At 34.7% G+C, this 26360-nt stretch overlaps 1 protein-coding gene across 1 annotated transcript; it reads left to right on the top strand.

Annotated features, from left to right (window-relative positions):
* The first annotated feature begins 271 nt into the window (after positions 1-271).
* Positions 272-17907, top strand: LOC140780129 (vacuolar protein-sorting-associated protein 11 homolog). The gene is made up of 5 exons (XM_073125481.1): positions 272-583; positions 10992-11165; positions 11477-11797; positions 11926-13701; positions 16947-17907. The coding sequence occupies exons 1-5, from the start codon at positions 362-364 to the stop codon at positions 17301-17303; spliced, it is 2850 nt and encodes a 949-aa protein (XP_072981582.1). The 5' UTR covers positions 272-361; the 3' UTR covers positions 17304-17907.
* The last annotated feature ends 8453 nt before the right edge of the window (positions 17908-26360 follow it).

Raw genomic sequence — 26360 nt, forward strand, 5'->3', positions numbered from 1 at the left:
GTTTATAAAAAGAGTATTTTAGTTAAAAGAATAAAATTAAAAGAATAAAATATGCTTACAATATGACTCCTCCGCAAATTTGAAAAAGAAAGGTGAGTATTTGCAAAATAAACCCTCTCATCTTAACTTAGTCTAGTTAACACTAGTAAAACAACTTCGGATCCACCGAAGAAAGAAGACCCGCTTCAATTGACGATCCACCTGTCATCGCACTAGACGTACGACAATAAACGTGCAAATCGTAAAAGTCGATCACGGCCGTCCATGGAATCCTCCTCTTCGGCTTCAATGGTACAAGAGGAGGAGGAATTCGATTTGCAAGGTTAGGATTTCCCGATCGGTGAGAGGAGGGGGGAGCGAGATGATCCTTTGGGGGAAATTCGACTTCTTCGAGGAGAAATCCGGCGGGAAGGCCTCCATCCCCGCTGAGATCACCGGCAAGATCCAGTGCTGCTCCTCCGGCAGGGGCCGGATCGCCGTCGGATGCGACAACGGCACCGTCGGACTCCTCGATCGCAGTTTTAAGCTCTCCTTTGGATTCCAAGCCCACGCCTCAAATGTTCTCTTCATCCAGCAGCTCAAGGTACGCCTCATAGAAGATTTGGATTGTTTGATTGGTAAATTTAAGGTTCAGGATTAATCTATGAGAAGATCATAAAATGTTGCTTGGAATTGAATTATGTGGAGATAAAACTACGGGAAAGAATGGTTTTAGTAAACTCTACATTAAAAGCAAATGGTGACCGGACCTTGTTTGGGAAATAATTAGGTGTCCAATTTGAATAAGATAAAGGATTGTTTTTCTTAGGGTATTCATATTATTCAATAAGTATAAGAATGCTCCTATGGGAGACAACTCTTCAATTATTTTGTGAAGAATAGGTAATTTCAGCTGTCATGAACCAGGAACCTAGGACCTTGAAGAGTGATATCTACATATTTTCTTGGAAAATTTCCATTGCTACACTTTATTAATACCTGTATTAGAATACCTTGTTACACCAGGGTACAGGGATAAGCACATATATGACACCGCCATCCTTTTAAACACATCTGTGCTATACCATAACCTTAGAGGTGCATTATGTCTTGTACGAAGTACATATATCCTTAGATGCTATGCCCAGACTTAACTAAGTGGCACATTATGATCTTGTTAGTCTATTCTTTCATACTTATGCTTGGAGGACGTATCATTCTACACTAACCATTTTAAAACTGTTTTAAAGGAACCTCCTCCATTAAGAGTTATGAAAAGCATTAATGCATTTAGTGGGTTACTTTTAACTTCACTCACATAAATACGAGAACTTTTGTGCAAGTTTAGTGGATGTGTCAAAAAAGGTCACGCTTGTTATCTTCATAAGATTATCTTGCTCATTTTGTTGGATTCACACTCTGAATCTTCTTATTAGATGGTGATTTGAGGAAAGTTTTCTGGCTTCAATTCCACTTCTATTGATGAAAGATGATCCTTGAATCCAACTTCTGGCTAGTCCCCAACTTAGTTAATTACAAGAGTTTAATAGCTATAATTCTATTGATATGTTGTTAGAATGAGAATGTTGAATAGATGGAAGTAGTGCACACATAAATATGGAAAAAGAAGGAAAAAAAGAAAAATATAGAAAGATATACTAATAGCAGAAGCTTATAATTCTCCAATTCAAGGTAAGTAGATATTTAAAATGCAGTGATGCATGTTGCAAGATGTGGATCCTTAACCTACCATTTCAGTATAAATGCAATTTGTAGAGTATCATGATCTATAAACTATAGTAAATGGAAGGGTACCCCTAACATATATCTGGTTGTAAGACACTATGTTTAGTCAAGCTTGGTAAGTTTTCTGTTTATTTTTTGTGGTTTTCAAATGCCCCACATGTCAGTCCTTTATTTCTAGATGACCTAAGGACCACCAGTCTTCTTTTTATTACTTCTACAACTATTACAATTTTTCATGCCTCAGTTTTCTAGATTGAATTCGCCAGTGGATGGTGTACACTAATTCTATTTAACTGATCTTTGACTCATTACAAGTTGATTTTGCTCATTACAAGTTGAAACTCGAGCAAGTCCTCAATTGATTATGATAATTCCAATCTTCCCATTTGCACCTTCACTAGCATGCAATTTTATAAACATGTTGGACATATCCATTAGGTCCTAAGGTACAAGAATTATTGAATCTTCATCTTTTTATTTAGATTTTGCTGTTCTATATCATGCTTGATGTTATTTGAAGTCACTCGAACTTGTTCTATTTCATGCTTGATGTTATTTGAAGTCAGTTGAATTTGTAGTCACAATCTTTTTGTGGAATCCAAAAAAAATATGTTGTATACGTTTCCCCTAAAAGTTGGACCATGGTTGTGGAATTAGAACAAGTGGATGCTGAATGTAGATGATTGGGTAATGATCTTTCCTTATATCTTGATTGAGATTGTAGTTGCAGATTAATAATTAACACTATCATTCAGTATAAGCTTCATTTTCCTTTGTCTCTCTAATTAATGCTCATCTATCTTTGCGCCAGAGGACAAATGTCTTTTTTGAAGTGTCTATGTTACAAACCAGATCTGGACTGATTCGAACGTAAGAAAATTATGAAAATTTATGTGATGGTAGCCCTCGTGAGTTAGGGTTCTAATTGCTCTGATTTTACCTAAATCAGAGGTCAGAATGAAAAAATATAAATAAAAGAGTGAAGCAAGATCAAAACGAGGCAGAACGGTAAATATTTAGTGTTGTGGCAATCGTTGGAGGGTGGCGGATGGCCAAGAGCAATGGTGGACGACCATAAGGTAGAGCGGTTGTTGGAGGTGCTGGTGGTTATGAGTTGGAGTTAGAATTAGGGTTTTAAGTTAGATCTACTTCTAAGAAAATAAACGATTATGATTAATTACTTTTACTCTTACTCCTAAGATAGTCTACGGCTGAAACATAATTTTTAACTCTTTATTGAATACTTGGATGAATAAATAAAGAAGCCCAGCCCTTTTATATATGGAGTCCTATTCGGACTTAGCCCTAAAGGCTTATATGAGTCGAACTAGGACTTGTCTTAGAAGTTTACATATTTAATTGAACTTGTCTTAGTGGCTTACATGGTTTAACTAGACTTGTCTTAAAAGCTTACATGATATAACTAGACTTGCCTTAAGGGCTTACATAAAATAAACATTGCCTTAGAGGTTTACGTGACTTAATTAAACTTGCCTTAGTGGCTTACATGACTTAATTAGACTTGTCTTAAGGGCTTACATGACTTAATTAGACTTGTCTTAAGGGCTTACATGATATAATTAGACTTGTCTTAAAGACTTACATAAGATAAATATGAATAAATTAAAAGATAAATAGACTAAATCTGTGGAGCCTAATGTCCTCATGATGCGATCCGATTTGACCTGGTTTCAATCGGTCTAAGATAGAACTATCTCAGTACATATATATAGTATGAGAATTATGATGTGCATGCGTTCTAATAATATGTTTGTACTATTGATTGGCAAGTAATGAACATCTGTAGACCCTATAATGGCAATCACAGATAAACTGATAAAGAGTCCTTGATAATAGATAGTCTTTTCTCCTACAACTGATAGGGTCCTGCCTTACAATATGCAAACCAGACAAAAGTCTAAAAACCTCCTACTTTTAATAGGCAATGAAGTATATTAGAAACATTTTGAGAGAAATGATAAGAAGTGACAGGGGAGGTCTCTTAGACTAAATTGTTTGAGACAAAAGAAAGGAAGATGTAAATATGTATAAAGTCCCAAGTCCAGTACACAGAAAATTGAAAGATTTCCTAAGTACGTTATCTGAGGTGTGGCCTATTAAGATCACCAAGCAAGTACTTAATTATCAGAATCTTGGATACTATTGATATTGCCGAGCAACTATTTACTTATTTGATGTGTGATGCCATGGTACAAACAAGATGCTGGCACTCACTTTAAAGTGGCCGATACTCTAAAACTTGTTTTACTAAAAATGAGCTATGTGGTGCTGACAATGAAGCATGGATATAGATGTGGAACACGGACATGACATGATATAGACAATGACAATATGACAAATTTTGGAAAAACATGATACATACACGACTAGAATATGGCAATAAACAGTAATAGAAATACATAAAAATGTGTACTTTATTCATACAATAATTAATAAGTGCACAAAGTCACAAACATATCATAACATCACAATATATATGAGTTTATGACAACTAACAAATAAGTGTAACAAAATATTCTAGTTCCATAGTTCGATCGCAAATACAATAAAGAGTTCAATAGGTAACAATACATATCTATCACAACAAAGAACATTAATTTTTCATTCTTTGGCCATCTCTTTGTTCTCATTCCCTTCATCTATAAATATTATAGTCTCCAAATCTGGTTTATCTAGAGAGAGATTGACAATTTCTGATACTCCCGCACCATTAAAATTATCAAAGCCATCTCCCACTATATCTCATATTTTGGAAATTTTGGTTTTCCTTTTCAAGTATTCTTTAGACTTTCTTGATAGAAGGCGAAGATTAATATATATTTAAATACTAAGACTTCAACTTGTTGTAGAGTAATCTTGTTTCTTTTTATAAATTGAATGAATGAGTACGTGCTCCAATTCCTCTTACAACACGAAAATGAGCAAGATTGTCTAATTAACCTACGTGTTAAATTTTGAAGAGTAAGTGCACATGCGCTATGAAAAACCTACCACATCTTTGGATAGAAAGAACTCTTTTCTTCAATAGATTTATAATCGGCAAATCCTCTAGCATTTGGATTTGCTAGAGGAATTATTATAGTCCGGACATATAATTCTTTTTTCATTTGCATTTGTAAAGAATCTCTTAAAGTATTTACAATTCGTGTGGGAAATGTCTAAGTCCATTTGTGGAGCTACACAATTTGGATTATCTCCAATCCTTTTGGAGCTATAATACCTATTAAGATGATTGACAAGATATATTGTCAAATTAGTAAAAAAGAATAGATAGTTATATGAAAAAGAAAGATAAGGCATTAAGGTGAAAATATAACTCAAAGTCTCAATATCACCTTGGATTTAAATAATGTGCTAAATAATGGAGTGGTGTATTATTTTTTTCTCACCTATTGACTAGGATTTTATACACTACTGAATAAAAGGGGGACTCCTCACCTTCCATTTTTCTTTTATGCCTATAAATGATTGGCTTGATATTTTCTATCATTGTATGCCACATGCCATATATCAAATGCAAATAAGGTGTGTTAGTGTCTTCAAATCTCAATATTTTATAAATAGGCTATGTGAAAGTCTTTGATAAATTGTGCCTTGCCCACATCATTCTCTCTATAGCAATTTTATTTGTTATTGATCATCACTACTTGAAGGTCTTATTTGATTATCTTGAATCAAAAATAATTTCATTCACTCTAGTATTCTTTGCTACACATAGTTTTCAAGGCAATGTTAAGAGTATGAACTACACATGCAGTCTAAAAAATATTAGGAAATTGACTCTTAAGTATCTTCTTGTTGCCTTGCAAACAAGTGATTTGTCAGTTATCACTTCAACTACTATTTGATGCCCCACGTCGTCAATGACTTTAGTATTTAATAAGATAGGGTCACTTTTAATTACAATTAAAAAGTTTATAAGAGGCCTCTTTTGTGTATCAGTCCATTTGTAACACATAATACTAACCCCTTGTTATCCCCTATGTACTCTTGATAAGTTGTAACGACTGCTAAATATTTGTTCTCTCTTGTTGAAGGAGAGTATGTTTCAATAGGTTGTAGCTAGGAGGCATATAACTTGAAAGTAAATTGTTTGCTGCAAATAAAAAGGTCCAAACATAATAAGAGTTCATTGCCAGATAAAAAAACAATTCAGCTGAGTAGAACAATCCTTACAATCTCACAATGCAATTGGTTATGGGCATTGGAGTTGAATGTCTTTTCAATAGCTATCATTATTCTTCTTCTTTTTGGATCTAAATTCTCTTGATATTCCTATTATAATAAATCCCAGATATATGCAAAACTACTAGAAGATGTAGCTTGGATACCTTTTGGCAAAAGAACTTGCTTAGGCATTACATTTTTATTCTCAACTCAGTCTCCACTACTATTTTCATTTATATCATATGTTCATTATTCACTTTCGGGCAAGTCCTAATTCTGTGTTGAGTTAGTCTAATCAAAAGTACTTTTTATCCTATAGTACAATCTCTTATAGCCTTACTGATAGTAATATCTTTGAAAATTTAAATGGCCCTCGCCTTCTCCCAATTTTTGTAACTTAGTTACATAGTTTTACAATGAAGTATTGTCATTCATATTATTAGAACTTCTAAAATTTTAATATTCATTTTTTTATCTCTGCAATCACTATAAAATTAAAAATAAAACAAAAATAATAAGTATCACTCAGTGGCAGGGGACTTGCAGCAAAATACCCTTTGGTTTTCTAATTGACAGAAATAGGCCCTCTCATTATTAAATTATAATATCAGATTTATTTTTTTGACTGATTTAGTCCTAATAAATTTCAAAAAGACTGTCGTGTCCTTAAAAAAAATGACATGTATCACCTATGTAATTTATACACATCGCCTATGCAAAATATACGTTCTAATTTTTAACAATATGAATATCGAGATTTAAAAAAAAATGTCATATATTGCATATGTAATTCATACGCATTGTCTATATAAAATGTACGTTCTAATTTTCAATAATATGCACGTTGAGATTTAAAAAAAAATGTTACGCATCACCTATAAAATTAATATACATCGCCTATACAAACTGTATACTTTAATTTATAATAATGTGTACCGCAATTTAAAAAAAACGTCATACATTACCTATGTAATATATACTCATCGCCTATGCAAAATGTACGTTGTAATTTTTAACGATGTGCATATTGAGATTTAAAAAAAACGCCACGCATCATTTATATAATTTATATGTATTGCTTATGAAAATGTATGCTATAATTTTTGACAATATCAGCATCGAGATTAAATTGTTGGGTTGAGTTAGAGAAAGAGTAAATTAGTCTAAATCAATAAAAAATACCTGAAATTACAATTCAATAATGGGATCGCTTATTTCTGTCAATTAGAAAATTGAAGGGTTTTTTACTACAAATCGCCTCTCATTGGCTCATGGCAATTATTGTTTAAAACGATGTGCGCATTGAGATTTAAAAAAAAAGGTCACGCATTCCTTGTATAATTTATATGCATTGTTTATGCAAAATGTATGCTCTTATTTTTGATAACATACGTATCGAGATTAAACCATTGTGTTTGGTTGGAGAAAAGGTAAATTAGTCTAAATCAGTAAAAAATGCTTGAAATTGTAATTTGATAATAGGGAGCCTATTTTTGCCATTTAGAAAACTGAAGGGTTTTTTTACTACAAATCGCCCCTCATTGGCTCATGGCAATTACTATTTAAAAAAAAGAAATAAAATTAACAAGTTACTAACCGACTCATGACAATTATTGTTAAAATAAAAATAAAACAAAATTAATAAGTGTTACTCACTGACTTATGTCAATTATTGTTTAAATAAATAAAATAAAAATTAACAAGTCACTAACTCATTGCAATCATTGTATAAATAAAAATAAAATAAAATTTAACAAGTCACTAACTCAATGCAATCATTGTATAAATAATAATAAAATAAAATTAACAAGTCACTAGATTACTATAAATCTGAAATTACTGTTTAAATAAAAATAAAACAAAAATTAATATGTCACTAACTAATAGTCAGTGCAATCAATTGTATAAATAATGAAAAAACAAATATCTTTAAGTAACCTAAGCTTTTCTCTCTAATAAAAAAACCCTAAGCTTCTTCTCAAATCAGTTAAAGAGAGAAGAGATATAAGGGAGAAATGTCTCAACTCAATTAGGGAAGATCACAACCGCACGTCGTCGAGAGAGGAGCATCGTTGAGAGCATGTCACTGTTGAGGGGGCTTTGCATGCCATCGAGAGGGTCGCAATTACAACAAATAAAGAGATGGATCATGGTATGCTTGATTTGGGATTTTGGTTTTAGGATTTAGACTTTTAGTTTACTTGGTTATTGGGATTGGAGAAGAAAAAATATTTGAAACCCGCACCTATTACCCACAACGTGTCTGCTCAATATGTCCCCGACGTGCAGCTATACTGAAAAGAATATAATTATAGAAAAAGAATTTAGAGATAGCCTATCAATATATTTCTTGGCATTTTTTATCTCTTCGAGAGCTGTCTTGATAATAGTCTAGGTACGACTCCTTTTTCTCTAAAGATATGTATCTACCGGTCAAATATTTTTATACTCTGCCGTAAAGCCCGTAACATCAAGAGTCCTAAAACTACTGGCCCCTATATTTTCTTTCTCCTTTTATATAAACTGATCTAGATCTTTGAACGCTACCACCACTGCTTCTTCTCATTTATCTCTCTTTGTGTATTTCTACTTTCTTTTATTGCCCTCTTTATCTGTCTCTCCTCATCATCATCCTTTCTATTCACCGCTATCATCATCATCAATGTTTTCATAGTCATGCATTAATTCTTGACGAACCTGACTATCTTTTTTGTGCAATTTGTTTTTTGTTTTTATTTTTATTTTTGCTTATTAGATGGGCCAACATTTTTTTTCGACTTCTAAACTAATTTGAGTGTAAGCTACTACATATTCTTATATTCCAGTTAAATGTTCTTTAAGATGGTTGACGCCGTTACTTATTTCTTTTTTACACTAGTTACATTTGATACGCTTTTAGTCTTGGCTAAAAGGGATGCAATGTTGCCGGCCAATGTTGGTATTTTGTGACTTTTCTCTTGGTGACATTCTAATTTTAATGTAAACACTTAAACAGAGATTAAATTAAAAATATAATTTGACAAATATTTAATCTCAATTTCAGCAAATTAAATAATTCAAGCTATATTTAATCATAATTTCAGCAAATTAAATAATTCAAGCTATATTTAATCACAATTTGAGCAAATATTTAATTTCAATTTCATCTAATTCAATAATTCAGCAAATATTTAATCATAATTTTAGCAAATTAAATAATTCAGCAAAGAACAATTTGGATTTTGGAAAGTTATTACATGGAATAAAAAACAGTAAGTGAAAAAGGAGAGAGACAAAAAGGAAGAAGAGATTAGAGAGAAGAAAACAAAAAGAAAAAAGACTTTCACGAAAAAAAAAAGATTAGAGAGAGAGTGAAAGAAAACAAAAAAAAGTGAAATTATGGTGCAGTGAAGGATAAGAAGAAAGAGAAGAAAGAGAGAGTGAAGGAAATTAAAAAACTAAGAAAAATAAAGAAATAAATTTAAAAAAAATTATATACTGGAGTTTGTCAGAGTTAGATCTGTATTGTCGAAGTTTATCGGAGCTAGATCTCTCTTTAGAAATAATGGTTATATGGTAAGGAGAGAAAAAAGAGAAAGAAAAGTATGTGTGAGAGAGAGAGAGAGAAAGAGAGAAGAAAAGAGTGAAAGAAAGAAAAAGAGAGAGTTTTGGTGTCCCTGGTTTAGATCCATAATGGATATGGTTTGGTTTAACCAAAACCCGTCAATCCCGATCAGGCAAACTTTGGCTAAAACCAAGGTTAAAAAACTCCGCATTAGAATCGACCTCTTAAAAAAATGATATGTATTAGTCATATTGGCCGCCCGATTTGGATGAGACTATTTTTAATTTTTTAATTATGTAAAATTTAAATATTATTTAACAATGTGGAAAATTTTCTAAAAATTTAGAAAAAATGACAAATAATAATAATAATTAATCACATATGAACCTAAAAATTAAAAAAAGTACAAGCTTAAAACTTTAATGAATATCGAGCTGGTTCTTGTAAATTTCTGTTGTCGTTGTTATTATAATCATTATAAATTTGTAAATTAACTTTCACTATTTTTTATAATTTTTGCCCAAATTTTTTTTATTGACTCTTTTGCTATATTCATAGCCTCATTTAATAAACTCATTATCATCATTGTCTATAAGTCGTAATATTTTGACAAGAGACTCAAATACTAGTAACGTATATATATTTATATAGTTGTATATTCCATCTGGAGTCAATCAACTTTTACTACTTTTCACATACCCGAGGTTATCGGAGTTTATCGGAGCTAGATCTCTACATTGGAGAATAGGGGGAGAGAGAGAGAGGAAGAAGATGATGGGAGATTGGAGGCATCAATTATTGATGTCTCCGTATCGAATCCGTTATGTATTTGACCTGGTTGACCAAAAGCAGCTGATCCAAATCAGGATTGACTCTTCGATCCATGGCTGAAATAATAAAAGTTGCTAGTATTGCCATTTTGCTAAAGTCAGCAAGATACCGTGAAAGTAGAGTGATAAGCTTGTCTGCTTGCCAGTTGCTCAAGTTTGGCTCGATTAAATTTCAACTGGAGTTCAGTTCATGCAGAAAATCAGCTGAGCTCAATCCAATATTCATTGCTCATTTAATAAATGAGCCAAGCTCGAGCTGGTCTTCTCTCTCTCTCTCTCTCTTTCTCTCTCTCTCTCTTTCTCTCTCTCTCTCTCTCTCTCTCTCTATATATATATATATATATATGTAAAATTTACACATCTTTGACAGATGTTGATGCTGGCACAACTGGTAATACATTTCATTATATTGCAAGTTGAACCAAATCCTTCTACTTGCTTCTTGTTGCATTTTATCTTAGCATTGCATGATTGCATTGCAATTCTTTGAGCTGATGAACAGAGCTTAAGCTAGCTTATGTAAATCCTTATCTGAGAGCCAGTGTTTTTTGGCTTGATTTGAGTTTAAGGAGCCTGGTTCAACAATTATTTATTTTGAGCTGAGCCGAGCTCATCTCTTTACACGCTAAGTAATAGCCAAATATGCTGCTTAATTTGCCATTATTCTTGAGCATATTGTAATTTGTCCCATAATTTTCTTGCAGCAAAGAAATTTCCTCATGACTGTTGGAGATGATGAGCAGATATCTTCTCAAACATCTTCTATGTGTTTAAAGGTTTTTGACCTTGATAAGGTGCAAGAAGAGAGTTCAAGCACAACAACTCCTTTTTGTACCCAAATATTGCGGATATTCACCAATCAATATCCTGAAGCAAAGGTATCATCAAATCACTTACTTATAGGCCACCCTTATACTAGCCTTTCTTGTCTCTTTATAGCTTCATGTCCTTAGATGAGGGCATTACTTGGTTATGGTAAGGCTTGGGTCCTGCATCCAAGATATTATGAATTTAAATCCTGAAAAAATATTTTTCAGAAATGAGGATAAGACAACATACATCTCTTTCCCAGACCATGTGCAGGCATGAGCTTCATGCACTGGGTTTTGTGTTCTTAAATGCTTTTTGCTATTTTTGTAGTGCTGACACTTTCTATCTGTCTAATAAGTCAAATTATTGATTCCTACAGATTACATCCTTTTTAGTTCTTGAGGAAGCCCCTCCAATTTTGCTGGTAGCTATTGGCTTAGATTCTGGTTCTATCTACTGCATTAAAGGTGATATTGCACGTGAACGAATTACACGCTTCAAGCTACAGATTGAGACTGTTGATGGTATTAGTTCCTCTATTACTGGTCTTGGTTTCCGAGTTGAGGGGAGAGCTCTTCACCTCTTTGCAGTAACTCCCAGTTCTGTAACTATGTTCAGCTTGCATGATCAACCACCAAAGAGACACACCCTTGATCAGATTGGTTGTGAGACCAATGCTGTCACAATGAGTGACCGCCTGGTATGCAAATAAAATCTTATAGTATGCATGTATGTTCTTATATGTATCTGTTTATCTATAGATATATGTCATTATGGTGTTGAAATCTCTAGTTGGATATTGAGTACATGGTTCTATTTACTAATCAGGATCTGGTTATTGGACGGCCTGAAGCTGTGTACTTTTATGAAGTTGATGGTCGAGGTCCTTGTTGGGCTTTTGATGGTGAGAAGAAATTTCTTGGCTGGTTTCGTGGATATTTACTCTCTGTTATTGAAGATCAAAGGAGCAGCAAAAACACTTTCAATGTCTATGATCTGAAGAATCGGTTGATTGCCCATAGCATGGCTGTTGGTGAAGTTTCTCACTTGCTATGTGAGTGGGGCTATATTATTCTCATAATGAGTGACAAAAGGGTTCTTTGCATAGGAGAGAAAGATATGGAAAGTAAGCTGGATATGTTGTTCAAGAAAAATTCATATACGGTAGCAATTAACCTTGTGCAAAGTCAGCAAGCTGATCCTGCTGCTACTGCTGAAGTGTTGCGAAAATATGGTGACCACTTGTATAAGACTCAAAAATATGATGAGGCTATGTCCCAATATATTAACACCATTGGTCATCTTGAACCATCATATGTCATCCAGAAATTTTTGGATGCACAACGTATCTACAACCTCACTAATTATCTAGAAAACTTACATGATCAGGGATTAGGCTCTAAAGACCATACAACTCTTCTTCTGAATTGCTATACCAAATTGAAAGATGTAGAAAAGCTAAACAAGTTTATCAAAGATGAAGATGGCGTGGGCGAACTTAAGTTTGATGTGGAAACTGCTATAAAAGTATGCCGAGCTGCTGGATATCATGAATATGCCATGTTTGTGGCTAGAAAAGCTGGGAGGCATGAATGGTACTTGAAGATTTTACTTGAGGATCTTGGAAGATACCATGAGGCCTTGCAATACATATCTAGTCTTGAATCCAATCAAGCTGGTGTGACAGTGAAAGAGTATGGTAAGATTCTTGTAGAACATATGCCAGTTGAAACTGTTGAAATACTGCTGAAGCTCTGCACTGATGGTGGTGAATCAACAAGTAAGAGAGCTTCAAACGGCATGTACCTACTTATGCTTCCAACACCCATGGACTTTGTCAATATATTTGTACATAGCCCACAATGTCTTATGGATTTTTTAGAAAAGTATATCAGCAAGGTCAAGGATTCACCTGCTCAGATAGAAATTCACAATACACTTTTGGAGCTTTACCTATCTAACGACTTGAGCTTTCCATCAGTCTCACAAGAAAATGGTGTTGAAAATCATGATGTTAAAGCAAGAAGCTCTACAGGAGTAGCCATTGGGTATAATGAGAATAAAGAGAAGTCATATTTGGATAAGAAAGATGCCAAGAAGGAGAAGAACCGGGTAGAAAGACAGCAGAAAGGGCTTGGCTTGCTCAAGAGCTCATGGACATCAGAAATGGAACATCCTTTGTATGATGTTGATCTTGCAGTTATTCTTTGCGAAATGAATGCATTCAAAGATGGTCTGTTGTTTCTGTATGAGAAAATGAAACTCTATAAAGAAGTGATAGCTTGCTACATGCAGGCCCATGACCATGAAGGTCTGATTGCCTGCTGCAAAAAGCTAGGAGACTCATCCCAAGGTGGTGATCCATCTCTGTGGGGTGATCTGTTGAAGTACTTTGGTGAGCTAGGAGAAGATTGTTCGAAAGAAGTAAAGGAAGTATTGACTTATGTTGAGAGGGATGATATCTTGCCTCCTATTGTTGTACTGCAGACATTATCTAAGAACCCGTGCCTGACACTCTCTGTTGTTAAGGATTACATTGCTCGAAAGCTTGAACAAGAATCAAAGCTAATCGAAGATGACCGCAGATCTATTGAGAAAGACCAGGTTAGTATCACAAGAATATACCAGTCATAAATTTACTTCTTTTAATCCTTCATTTACTGCTTCTTTACCAATGAACCACAAATTAATATAGTTACTCTAGGATGTATTTAGTAATCTAATTGCTAAAGTAAGAACAAATGATAACTTTTGATAAGCATGGTATGAACATAAGCAATATTTTAGGATAGAAAGTAGTCTGATCGCAGTATTTTTCAGGGAAATTACACCAATGTTTTGCAATTGGGCCAAACCACATGAGGGCAAAGTATAATTTGCCCATATTTTTCTGAGTCCATTGCAAATATTGGATCTAATAAAGATAAAAGGAGGAACTTGGAAAGTTATTGCCATCATTGTCCTTGTCAATCTAGTAAAGCTAATGAATTTTACCTTCACTCCGTCGTTGTACCTAGAAGTTCAACTATAATAATGAGATATTTTAGGAATATCTTTTGCTATTTGATAGGTGGACTTTACTTTTTGAAATTCTAAAAAATCTAAATCAAAGTACTCTATTTTGGTTCAATATAAAATATGATATAGCATTTATTGCTTGATAATTGTTGAACTATCTAATATTGAAGTAACATGGAAGTAACATGTAAGCATTAAATCAGGATGTACTCGAAATTGGTTTTGTTATGTCAAGTTTAAAAGCAAGGTTCTAAATATTAGGATCAGGATTGGTCGCTCGGAAAAATGATATTATTGATCTTATAGGTTATACAATCATATTGGTTCTTTTAGTCTACTGTACCGGTTTTTCGGTATCACACTTTTTTAATTGCGTAAAATTTTTAAAATACTGGAAAAATGATAAAATTAAAAAATAGACAAATAAAAATTGTCATATATAGTCTTAAGTTTAAAAAAAAAATACATAATATCTCTCCCTCTCGTTTTCACTCTCCCTCTTGTTCCTCTCACACAGATAAAAAAAACTCCCCTTCTCGCTCCCACTGACTCTCTGCATCTGACACAATTAAAATATCTTATTTCTCTCTCATCCTCCTCTCTACTCTCTCCCTTTCTAGTTTCTCCCTCTGTATTTCTTCTTCTCATACTCTCCCGCTCCTCTCTCTCTCTCTTCCTCTCTTTATCTCTCTTTGTTACTGTAGCAACCATTCTCTCCTAGTCCTCTTGCTCTCTCCCTCTCCCTCTGTTACTGCAGCAAAAAGGTTATTGTATTAACAGAGTCAAAGAGATAAAGAGAAGAAGAGAGCAAAAGAGAGGAAGTACAATGGGAGAGAAAGAGAGAGTAGAGAGGGGGCTGAGAGAGAGAGAGTAGAGGGAGGGAGCTGAGAGAGAGAGAAGTAAAAAAAACAGAAAAGAAATTTACATACCTGAGGTCGTCAGAGTTGAGGGGAGAGAGAGAGAGATCAATTTCTCTTTGAAGTGATAGGCTCGGGGACTTTAAAGAGTCGCATCGGGCAATTTCAGCTGTTTTGGATCAAGTATCGATCTATCTGGTTGATACTACACCGAAACCAATCATCAGACTGGTTTTGGATCAAGATTAGGCCGATCCCGATCCATTCCAATCAATTGATTTATCTCAGGATCGGCCAAAACTTGGATTCTTGTTGAAAAGTACTAGCTCTAAGTTACAAAGTAGGAATATACTATGTGTTCTTATAGACCTAATCTACATAATAGAAAGATTAGGGTTAATTATTATTCTACGATCTCTATCTTTGATTTTTTTCAGGAAATGTGACCTTTCTTGTGGTAACCAAAATTCCAATGCTCAAAAAGCTTCTTTCGACCTTTTGCTACAGAGGTTAGATTAACGCCTTCCTACAACAGCCAAATAAAAGGAAGAGAAAAAAAAACAAATAATGTCATTTAGTCAACTGCAATATATGAAGTAGTCACATGGTCCTAAATGGTAGGAAAAGGTTTGATTAGTTTGTAGAGAGCACTGGCTTAACAGTTAAGACAATGAACTAAGTTCGATTCTTGTGAGCACGAGTATAGTCTCTGTATTAGTTTTGACTAGATTTTCTGTCTACCAAAGATTTCCAGTTTTATACTATAATTCACTTCTGATTATTATTTTCACATATTTTTCTGTGGCGGTGAAGCCTACAGCCTTTCTTAGCAACTAAGATGCATCAGATGCAGTAGTCACATATAGCGCACATATGGAGTGTCCTAAGAGTATGCTTCATGTAAATATTGATTTTTCTTTTTGAGGCTTACAAGCTAATTTAAGTTCCCGTCTTTTCTTCTCTATATGTGTTCTGATATTGTATAATGAGTTTTTGCCGTTCTGAAATGCACTTGTGTATGAAATATTTAAATGTTCATAGAGCTTCATCTGATGATATTTATATACCTGAAAACTATCCTAGTAAATGGGAAAACTATTGGACAAAAGATTTTATAGCAACCTATTTTCCTCTAAAGGCGTACTAATGAAGCTAAAATCAGGAACAGTTGTGTAACAAGCTAGTTTAAGCACATGAATTTGGTTATTGATGGAAAAGAGAAGTTCTTAGTTGCAGGAGACATTATGAATTTTATCCAATTTGAAATAACATACTGAATTTGGAACCTGAAGTATGTAATATGAACCTTAATACAATGATAATTTGAACTTTAAAGGCCGCCAAGTTCTGGAGGTCTTTGACACTTTGTACTCTAGATTGTTAATTAGACAAGAGAGAAGCAGACTAAAATTGGTTCTGCCATTGCCCAATTCTGAGTTGGATAAGATATCTTGTCCTTTATCATGATCGTTAAGAATATATTACAAAACATCAACCATAGATTGATCAGATTCAAGTTTGGCTTTGTCTGCTTGCATGATCAGTGTCTGATAAGTGTCTTGACATCTGATTGCCATGGTAGGAAACATGAACAGGAAGGGAACTATCAGACCTTTGCGGATTGACCAGACCTTCAAATTTACCCTAGTATTTGCCATTACTCAATTTGGAGTAATTTGACTATGCATTATGACCTAGTTATACTTCAAAACTTAGGGCCTCAAGAAAATCTGTATATGGGTAAATTTGGCTATAATATTTATAATTTCCTACTTTTGCTGGAATTAGGTTGTTTATTACTGTTGTCCTACTTCAAGCTCTACGTCAATGCTCAAGCTGTAACCACTTTTGAATAATTGTACTATTAGAGAGACCTACAAGTTAATAAAATGATAGTAGGAATTGAAAGAAAAATCAACTGAACTTGATTGCAACCTTGGTCTAATATGCTAAAGTTTCATTTTTGTTATCCAGGAAGAGACAAACGTGATGAAGAAAGAGATAGAGGACCTCAAGACTAATGCCAAGATCTTTCAACTTAGCAAGTGCACTGCTTGCACTTTCACCCTTGATCTTCCTGCAGTCCATTTTATGTGCATGCACTCTTTTCACCTCAGATGCCTTGGAGACAATGAGAAAGAATGCCCAGAGTGTGCACCTGAATACAGATCTATCATAGAGAAGAAACGAAGCTTGGAGCAGAATGCCAGAGACCAGGATCTCTTCTTCCAATTGTTGAAGAGTTCAAAGGATGGGTTTTCTGTCATTGCTGACTACTTTAGTAAGGGCATAGTAAGTAAAACTACTATTGCACCACCAGAAAATTCTTGATAGGACAGCACTGTGCTTCAAATGTGGGTTGATTTGGTGTGGCAAGCTGATTGTAGCTTTGCTAGGGCAGAAAATTCTCGATAGGGCAGGACTGCTCTGATCAATATATTATGTAATCAACCTTTGCTAATTTGGTTGTGAAGTGCTGAAGCTTCTGTGGTTGATGACTTGATCCTGGGGAAGTGCAGCTGGATCATAGTCTGACAATAAAAATAGAAAAACGGAATACTGGAACGCTTGGTTTATCATTTTGCTACCGATTTTTTGCTGCTTTGTGGAAAGTCTGGAGAGTGCGATCGATGTTGTTTTGATCGCTCTTTGAAGTTATGTGTAAAGCCAACGTGTACTATAAATTCTAGGACTTTTGTTATCTGAGATTGTGATACCCGGTGACAATTTTGAGGGGATGGTGAGCTTTCTGTAATTATTAGAAGTCCATTAGTCTGTGGTCTGCAATCTGTTAACCATCGATCAGGCTCCTTTATGGGTATGCACTCAAATTTCTTTTGCTTTTATTCTTTTCATTATTCTGTATTCCTTTAGTTCCAACTGTGGGAGTAACTTTTACTTTGTCCATTGTATCCAGAAAGAATTTGTTGTCTTTTCTCCCGTCTTTTTGCTTAATTACAGATATGTTGGTATGCTGTTGGTTCATAGGCATACAGATACAGATGTGCAACAAATATGTATACCATCCTCTTTTGTTTTTTCATATGTATACTCTCTTTTGTTTTTTCATATGTATATTATATTGGTCATTCACTATATCCTCAGATGGTCCAGGAGTGCAGGAATTAATTACCAATTTGATGAGTTACTCTTGAGTTGCAAGACTCCAACTTGTCCTCAGGAGAAAGATGCTGTCACCTGGAGATTCAATGTATCTAATTCCTATTCCACCAAGTCGATGTATGATTTGCTTAAAGTCGGTGGAATCAAATGGACACGTTCAAAATTTGACTTTGCCTAACTTTATAGGCGTCTGTAACTTACTCTGGAAAGAAGTACAGGTCGATCCTTTGTGACCTCTTTGTGATGTAGATCATCCTTTTCTACAATGCTAGTTCTCTAAACTTTTTGTTTTTTTTGATAGATTATTGTACGTTTATTATAGGCAAGACAAATGGCCAATTCTTCTTAAATATATAGGTCGGCGAGTCTAAACTATATTTATATAGTGCTTCAATGAAAAATTACTATATAAACCTCAATATTTATGAAGGAAATTGAATTTATTACTTTTGTCATAGGTTGTGCTACGGTGGAGGTCTAATTCTCCAAACGTTTCATCACTCACATTTTGATTGGTACGAAAATTCACATATGTCCATCCTGCTATATCATTTCAATTCATAGGTCAACAACTATGGTGAGCAACTGTTACTGACACTGGTTGGCAGCTGCAAGCCTGCAATGTTGTTATTGAAGCACAAAACTCCAAACTCTACCTTCAATCATTCATATGATTTGGCTTTCGTTCTGCATTGGATCAATGTCTTAAGACAGGGAGAGGAAATGGGTCAGATCCCTCCCATCACCATCTTGGCCATGTTCACCTATAATCCAACATTTAAATATCCATGATATGGGCCTTGATGCTGAGGACTACAGTATCATGTGCTCACTATAGCTGTTCCTCTCAATTGCTAAGAAAATCATTCAAACAGTCACTGTTGGGTGGGAGGTCAAACTCTTGCTGGATGAGTGTTCCTTTCATAAGAAAAACCAAGAGATCATTTCCTGAGATATGCACTCTCACAAACCCCAATTTCTTAGAATTCAATTGTTTTTTTAGTAGATTTGGATGCATTTCAATCCAGTAATATAATGAAATATGATGATGATTTGAGGTCAGATTTATGGATGGTTTTCACTCAGATGGATTTGTATTCAAGGTTACATAGAACGCCAACCTCTTCAACAAATTTATGTACAGCTAAAACTCTCTTAACACTTAACAGCAAGATTAGTTAATTCATCAAGAAAGTATGAGAGTTCTTAAGTTCTAACTAAATGTAACACTGAAATATCAAATGAGAATTCAAACTTTTTTACTATTTCAAAAAGTCATCCTGTTCCATAAGTTGACCTTTTTCATGATCTATATTGCTATATGTTACTAAGCAAACTAATACATCTTCACAGCAACAACATGAGGGTAGTTACTCTTGAAGAACAAAAAGGGATTCCACTGGATCTAAGAATGTGGAAGAGATGAGATCAGGCCCACAAAGGACACATACTCACATGGCAAAGCACATGAAGGTGCTCCTGCTGAAGGACAAGGAGAGGTTGGTACTTATCCCTTAAACCCTGCTGCTGGAGACAACTGCAATGGGATCAGTTTTAACTACCAGAATCCATAAGAAGATTGCTGTGAGATAGTTAAAAAAAGCTAATAAATCTATACAAGAATGATAGAATACAAGTTTCAATCAGGAAAAGCCACATGGGCTTGCCTCAGGATCAGCCACATATATATTGCCAATCATGTTCTCTCACAATTTACTCATATTAGTTAGCAGTATGGTAATGTTGAAGTGTTATAAATTTAAGGCTATGATTTATGTCTAGCATCTCTGCACAAGGAACTTAAGTATTTCACTTGAGTGGTTTAAGCTCAAGATTCTAGGTCTAAAAAAATATTAAACAGTTAAAAAGAATATATATATTATTGGTTTATTACCTAATAACTTTAAATTTTAAATCAAGTTGTTATCTAATATGATGTTAGAGTCAGGATTTTTAGAAATCATAGATTCACATCTCCTCAGGCTCATCTTTTTCATCTATTTCTTTAACATATATATTTTTTTATCGCTCATAAGCCCGAAGGTTAGATATGGACTGGACAAAGGATCAACTCTCACCGAGTTTTTTTAGCTGCTTAGTCTATGCTTCAAGTCATATGCTACACCGAATAATTGCTCTGTACCAAACGTTGTCGAGACATGCTCTAAATCGTTGCATTGTCAAGCTGTTCCCCTAAGCTAATCGCACTACTGAGTTATTAATCGAATTCAACCAAACCACCAAACCACCAACCACCAAACAATTTCTCCACAATATTGTTTGGGGTTGGAGTTGAACTCATGACCTCTTTGATCACAAGAAAGGTACATATTTACTCTACTAAAGTTGACCAATCTATTTCTTTGGTATTTATTCTATTGTAGTATTGTGGGCCATATATTTTGTTATCAATTATCTATACAAGCAGTATTAAAAGATATGTGTGAGAGAGCATATTAAAGTATTTGATATATATTGTTGGTTTGTTAATTAATAACTTAAATTTTTATATCAACTGACTATCTAATATAGACAAAGCATGATAATGCCTCTTTTGCCCATGCAGTTGAATCCTACTATAAACAAACAAGCAAGCAATCAAGGAACAAATGATAGCAACTAAATTGTTTAGAATTTATGTTCTAAAGTGAACCCACAAGCTACTTAATTGTAATTTAAATAAAAACCAGGTGTTTTAATCAATCTGGTCAGATTGGGATGCCCTACTTCCTTTGCTTAGACCAACCATTCTACTTGTGGAATTGTGGTGATCGGTGTCACAATAAAGCCAGAGAATGCATTTAGTCATATAAATAACATGATGCCATCCTACCTCCTTCTGTCCTCTATAAAAAGGCCCATGAGATGTTCTGATTCCTGTGACAAGCAACTAACTCCTTCCTATCTATAAACTTTGGATTCCAAGAGTTTGCTACCCAAAACAAGACATGGTCTACCAGCAAGAGCAGTCCAGGCTTAGGAGGCAGGAGTCTATGAAGAAGAAGAAGAAGCATGAGAGTGATGTTGGGGGAAAAGATCCAAAGCAAGAGTTGTTGAAGCTTCAATGCAACAAGGCCTGCAAGTTTAAGAGGAGCTGTTTCAGTGAGGAAGAGGATGCCACCTCCTCTGTGATGCTCCTCTTGGCCTGCATTGTCTGTGCTCCTCCTGCTATGTAGCTTCCCTCTTTTTATCTTCTATATCAGTCTTTTCTCTTGTAACTCTTAACTTTAACCATGTAATCTTTTTCTTTTTTCAGTTTTTAGCTGCTCACCTCATTCCCTATGTTGATCTTTCTATCTGTTCTTAGATTTGTACCCAAATGAGATTATGCATTGTCTCTATCTGCCACTCCTATTTTGCTTTCTTTTTCTTTTTATAAAAAAAGAAGAACAAGATTTTTACAATGGTTGTCACGGAGCATATACAGACAGAGTTGGAAACCAGAAACAAGTGGGGATTGTAACAGTTTCAGGAATCATCTGGATCAGAACTATTTGCAGTCGGCTGCATTGGGTCAAATCATGCACTGTCGTGTCTTTTCTTGCAAAATTCGCTCAGTATTTCATGAAGTGGGCACGCTTAGTTATATAATGCTCTAAATCCAGTTGAGACATTGAAAAGAGGCAGTTGGACATAATCAGGATTCTAGCCTTTTAATTTCTCTTTCTGAGAGGGAAGTGGGAGACCACCAGAACCAGAACCACGATAAGTCCAGACATAGTTTCTACCATCAGGATTAGTAAATATCAATTCCTTATTACTTCAGCTAGTAGGATCTAAATCCAAGCTTGGATTTTTGTTCAGGCTCGGCTCAGCTCTTATTCGAGCCTGAGCGGTAAACGAGCCGTTCTCTGTCAGCTCGCGGGCTCTCCTTCTTCTAAGTTTATTTTTCTGATTCGTTCTTGTAGTCACATTTCTGTCATTTTTCTTCTTTCCAACGAGACCATGAGACTGTAAAAAGGGAGAAATTAAATATAATGAGAAGATTGCAGTATATTCATTAAGATGAATCAAGTACATAAGTAGGAGAAGATTACAACAATCTCCCCTACAATTAAGCTCATCTACCCAACAGATTAGGATAGAGGTGCTATCTACAAGGAAGGTAAATAACAAAAGGATAATAATAGATTAAGCAAATCAATTACAACAATAACAAAGTAACAAAATCTGATCATCATATTTCTTTTCAACACTCTTCCTTAAATTGGAGAGTGGATATTTTGCACTCCCAACTTGCACAAATGTTTCCTTTCCCAAAGGTTTAGCTAATAGATCTATCAATTGATGTGTTGAGCCAATATACTTACTAATTATTGAGCCATCTTGAATTTTGTTTCGAATTTAGTGACAATCTATTTCTATGTGCCTTGTGCATTCGTAAAAGACCTAGGATGGCTGTTATATGCAAAGTGGCCTTGTTGTCATAATATAAAGAAGTAGGTCTATAGTGAATAAGGCTTAAGTCTAAAGCCATTTTAGTTTGCAGCAAGCTCCGGTTATTACATGATATTTTGCTTCGATCAAAGACAATGATACAATTTTCTACAATTTTGATTTCCATGATATTAGTGAGGATCCAACCAACACATAGTACCTTGCATCTTTAATTACTTCTAATACATATTTTCTCTGTGACATAAAAATCCCATTTCTAGAGTTAGAGATTTCTATTTCTAAAATATATTTCAACTCACCAAGATCTTTAAGATTAAAACTGTTATGCAGATACTTTTTGATGGCAACAATACTGTTTGGATTGTTTCCAATGATCAGAATGCCATCAACATAAATTAGGAGAATGGTAAAGGACTTGTCTTTCTTTTTGGTGAAGAGAGAGTAGTCGGTTTGTGATTGTATAAAGCTAGTGGAAGTGATGATAGAAGAAAATTTTGAAAACCACCTGCGGGAGGCTTGCTTCAATCCGTAGAGTGATTTATGTAAGCAACAGAAGAGATGTTCCTCCACTATCTCCAAAGCCCCGGTGGTGGAGATATAAATTTCCTCAGTCAAATCACCGTGGAGGAAGGCATTGTGGACATCAAGCTGATGAAGTGGCCAGCCTCTAGCAATAGCTAAGGCAAAAGACATCGAACAGAAATAATTTTTGGTTATGGGAGAGAAAGTCTCGTAGTTGTCGATACCTTCCATTTGGGTGAAACCTTTGGCAACTAGGCGCGCCTTATATCGTTCTTTTGTGCCAGTAGAGCGATGTTTGAGCTTGTAAACCCATCGATAGCCTATGGGTTTCTTGTCAGCCGGAAGAGAGGTAAGAATCCATGTGCCGTTGGCAGCGAGGGCATCTAACTCAAGCATCATTGCAACATGCCATGCAAGGTTCGTGATGGCTTCATTGTAAGAGGCCGGCTCTCAGTCATGACTAATAGACGCAAGAAACGATTTGTGTACTATTGTATAACAATGATAAGAGATGTAACTAGTCACTAGGTACCTTGTCCCTTTATGTGAAATTGGACAAGAGGTGACTTGATCGGAGTAAGGATGTGTGACGGTAGAGCAGATGTAATCGTTGAACCGCAAGGGTTGATGAGATGGGCGAGTGGAGCGGCGGATAGGGATATTGGCTGGTAGTAGTGGGTCGGGTGTTTCGGTAGAGCGAATGGTGGTAGTATGGTAGGGAGAAAGTAGAATGGAGGAGAGTTAGGATCAAATGATAGTGAGGTGGGTGAGTTGCGTTCAGAATTGATGTTGGGTTCAAAGGAATGGTCATAGGGTTTATTGGGCCTGTATCATCTCCCCTAATGGGTTTGCTATTTGGGTTAAGGGAAAAAAATGAGAATAGGTATTACTTGGAAAATAAGGGAAAAATATTTTCTTTAAAATGGACTTCTCTCCTTGCGAGAATTTAATTGGTTAATAAATTAAAAAGTTTGTAACCTTTTTGACCTATCAGATATTCAATGAAAATGGAAGGTGTAGCTCGATAGTCAAATTTATGAGAAGTATGGAAGTTAGTAGCATAAGCCAAGCAACCAAAAACTCCTAGATAGAAAAAAGTAGGAGGTTTTGAGTAAAGAAGCTCAAATAGTGTCTTGTCGGCTAGAATTGGAGAAAGTAAATGATTAATGATGTGTACAGTAGTAAGAGCACATTTTTTACAAAATTGGGAAGGTATATTAGTTTTAATTTTTAATGCTCTTGCTACTTGGAGAATGTGACGGTGTTTGTGTTCCACAACCCTATTTTGTTGTGATGTGTAGATACAAGAATATTGAAAAATGACACCGTTATCTTAAAAAAAGAGCGAATAGAGATAAATTCGCTGTCATTATCATTTCGAATAGTTTCAATGTGAGTAGAAACATAACTATAAAAATGCTTTAAAAGCAGTTGTGTTTCATCTTTATGTCGCATCAAAAAATATATTTAAGTAAAATATAAAAAATCATTAACAATGGTGAGAAAATAATAAGAGCTAGAAAGGGAAGGATATAGATAACCACTTCAAATATCACAATGAATAACATCAAATGGTTTGATAAAGAAAGTATTACTAACATTGAAAGGTAAATGTCTTTGTTTGGCAAGTGGACAAATGGAGCAAGCTTCATTAGAATTAGCAAAAAAAAATTTTAAAAATTTGGGCAATAAAACTAAAATAGGAAGATGATATATGCCCTAAGCTGGCTCCTAAAGGAGCTCATTTTCCTCCTAAATTCTACAGAGATCTCGAGTGGCCATAAACAACACTACCTCTCAGCCCAAGGCATGTTCTTCTTTTTCTTCTATTCACAACTGACATTGGCATGAAAGCCCAATGGAATAAGGGTTATGCTACAATTGTGATGAAGTATATAGGAAGGGCTACCAATGTATCAAATTCATGATCAACTTAGAGGAAAATGATGATAGTTATAAAAATCCTGCACTGAAACTACTATGGAGATCTTTCTTCATGCTCTAGCTGGTCATACTTCACCAAACACCATTAAAATTCATGGATACCTAATAAACTGTATTTTGGTGGCTGCGGAAGCACTCATAATTTCATTGATGTTAGTATGGCAAATAGTTAGAAGTTGGTAAGTTCTTCTAGTGTTCTAATTTGACTTGGAAGATGCAAGGGTATGACTTTTTAGCAGATATAAGAGTTCTCTCATTGGGGGTTGTGACATGGTAATGGAGATGCACTGGATGGAAAAAATATAATCATTTGTTGTTTGACTTTGACAAACTTATTCTCCAACTTCCAAAAGGATGGAAAAACCATCATCTTTACTAGTAATGCTTCTAATCCATGCTGTCAACTCATCTTTGGTTCTTCTTCTCAGAAGTTATTTAAGAAGAGGCTTAGTGCTCATATTGGATAGTTAATGTTTATATATTTGAGTAGATTCAAGCTCCTGTGATCTTACCTCCAGTCTTTAGAGAGCTGACAGAATAGTATTCTGATAGTTTTTCAATATCACAGCACTTACCTCCCTCAAGTCCCATGATCATCACATCCACCTTTAGCTCGAGGCTATTATTTAAAAATCTATAGTTGAGAGTATAATTCAAGAAATGTTGCAATCCAGTGTCATCCAATCAAGCCATAGCCTTTATTCCTCACCAATACTTTTGGTTAGAAAGAAGGATGGGAGCTAAAGACTAAAGTTAAATGACATTACCATTAAAGACAAGTATCCATTGCTGTCATTGAAGAATTACTTGATGAACTGCATTGAGCCAAAGTACTTTTAAACTTGGATTTAAAATTAGGTTTAGAATAGAGCCCACTGACGTCGAGAAAATAGCATTCTAAATATTTCAACCACTATGAGTTCAAAATGATGTTTTTTTAATCTTTGCAACGCTCCAATTACCTTCTAGTCACTCACGATCACATTATTTCAACTCTTCCTCGAAAGGTTTGTATTATTATTCTTCGACGACATTTCGATCTAATGTTCTAACCTACATGCTCATCTGAGTCATTTGTAATAGGTTTTGAAAATCCGAAGAGATAATTATATTTTTTGGCAAAATATCCAAATATATCATAGTCGTCGACAAAATAGAATATTTTGAGTACATCATCTCTCACAATGGAGTTGCTGCTGACCCTTGAAAGATTCAGTACATGCTAGATTAGCTTACTCCTACCACTTTGAAGTAATTAAAAGTATCTTTAGGCCTTACAGGTTATTACCAAAAAAATTATCTTGAACTATAGATTGCTAGCAAAGCCATTTACGAATATATTGAAAAACAACTCATTCAATAGTTGGTCAAAAAAAAAAAGTTGAATCAATCTTTCAGCTC

The sequence above is a fragment of the Typha angustifolia genome, chromosome 3 (assembly GCF_048772165.1).
Source record: "Typha angustifolia cultivar Huaian chromosome 3, ASM4877216v1, whole genome shotgun sequence".
NCBI lineage: Eukaryota > Viridiplantae > Streptophyta > Magnoliopsida > Poales > Typhaceae > Typha > Typha angustifolia.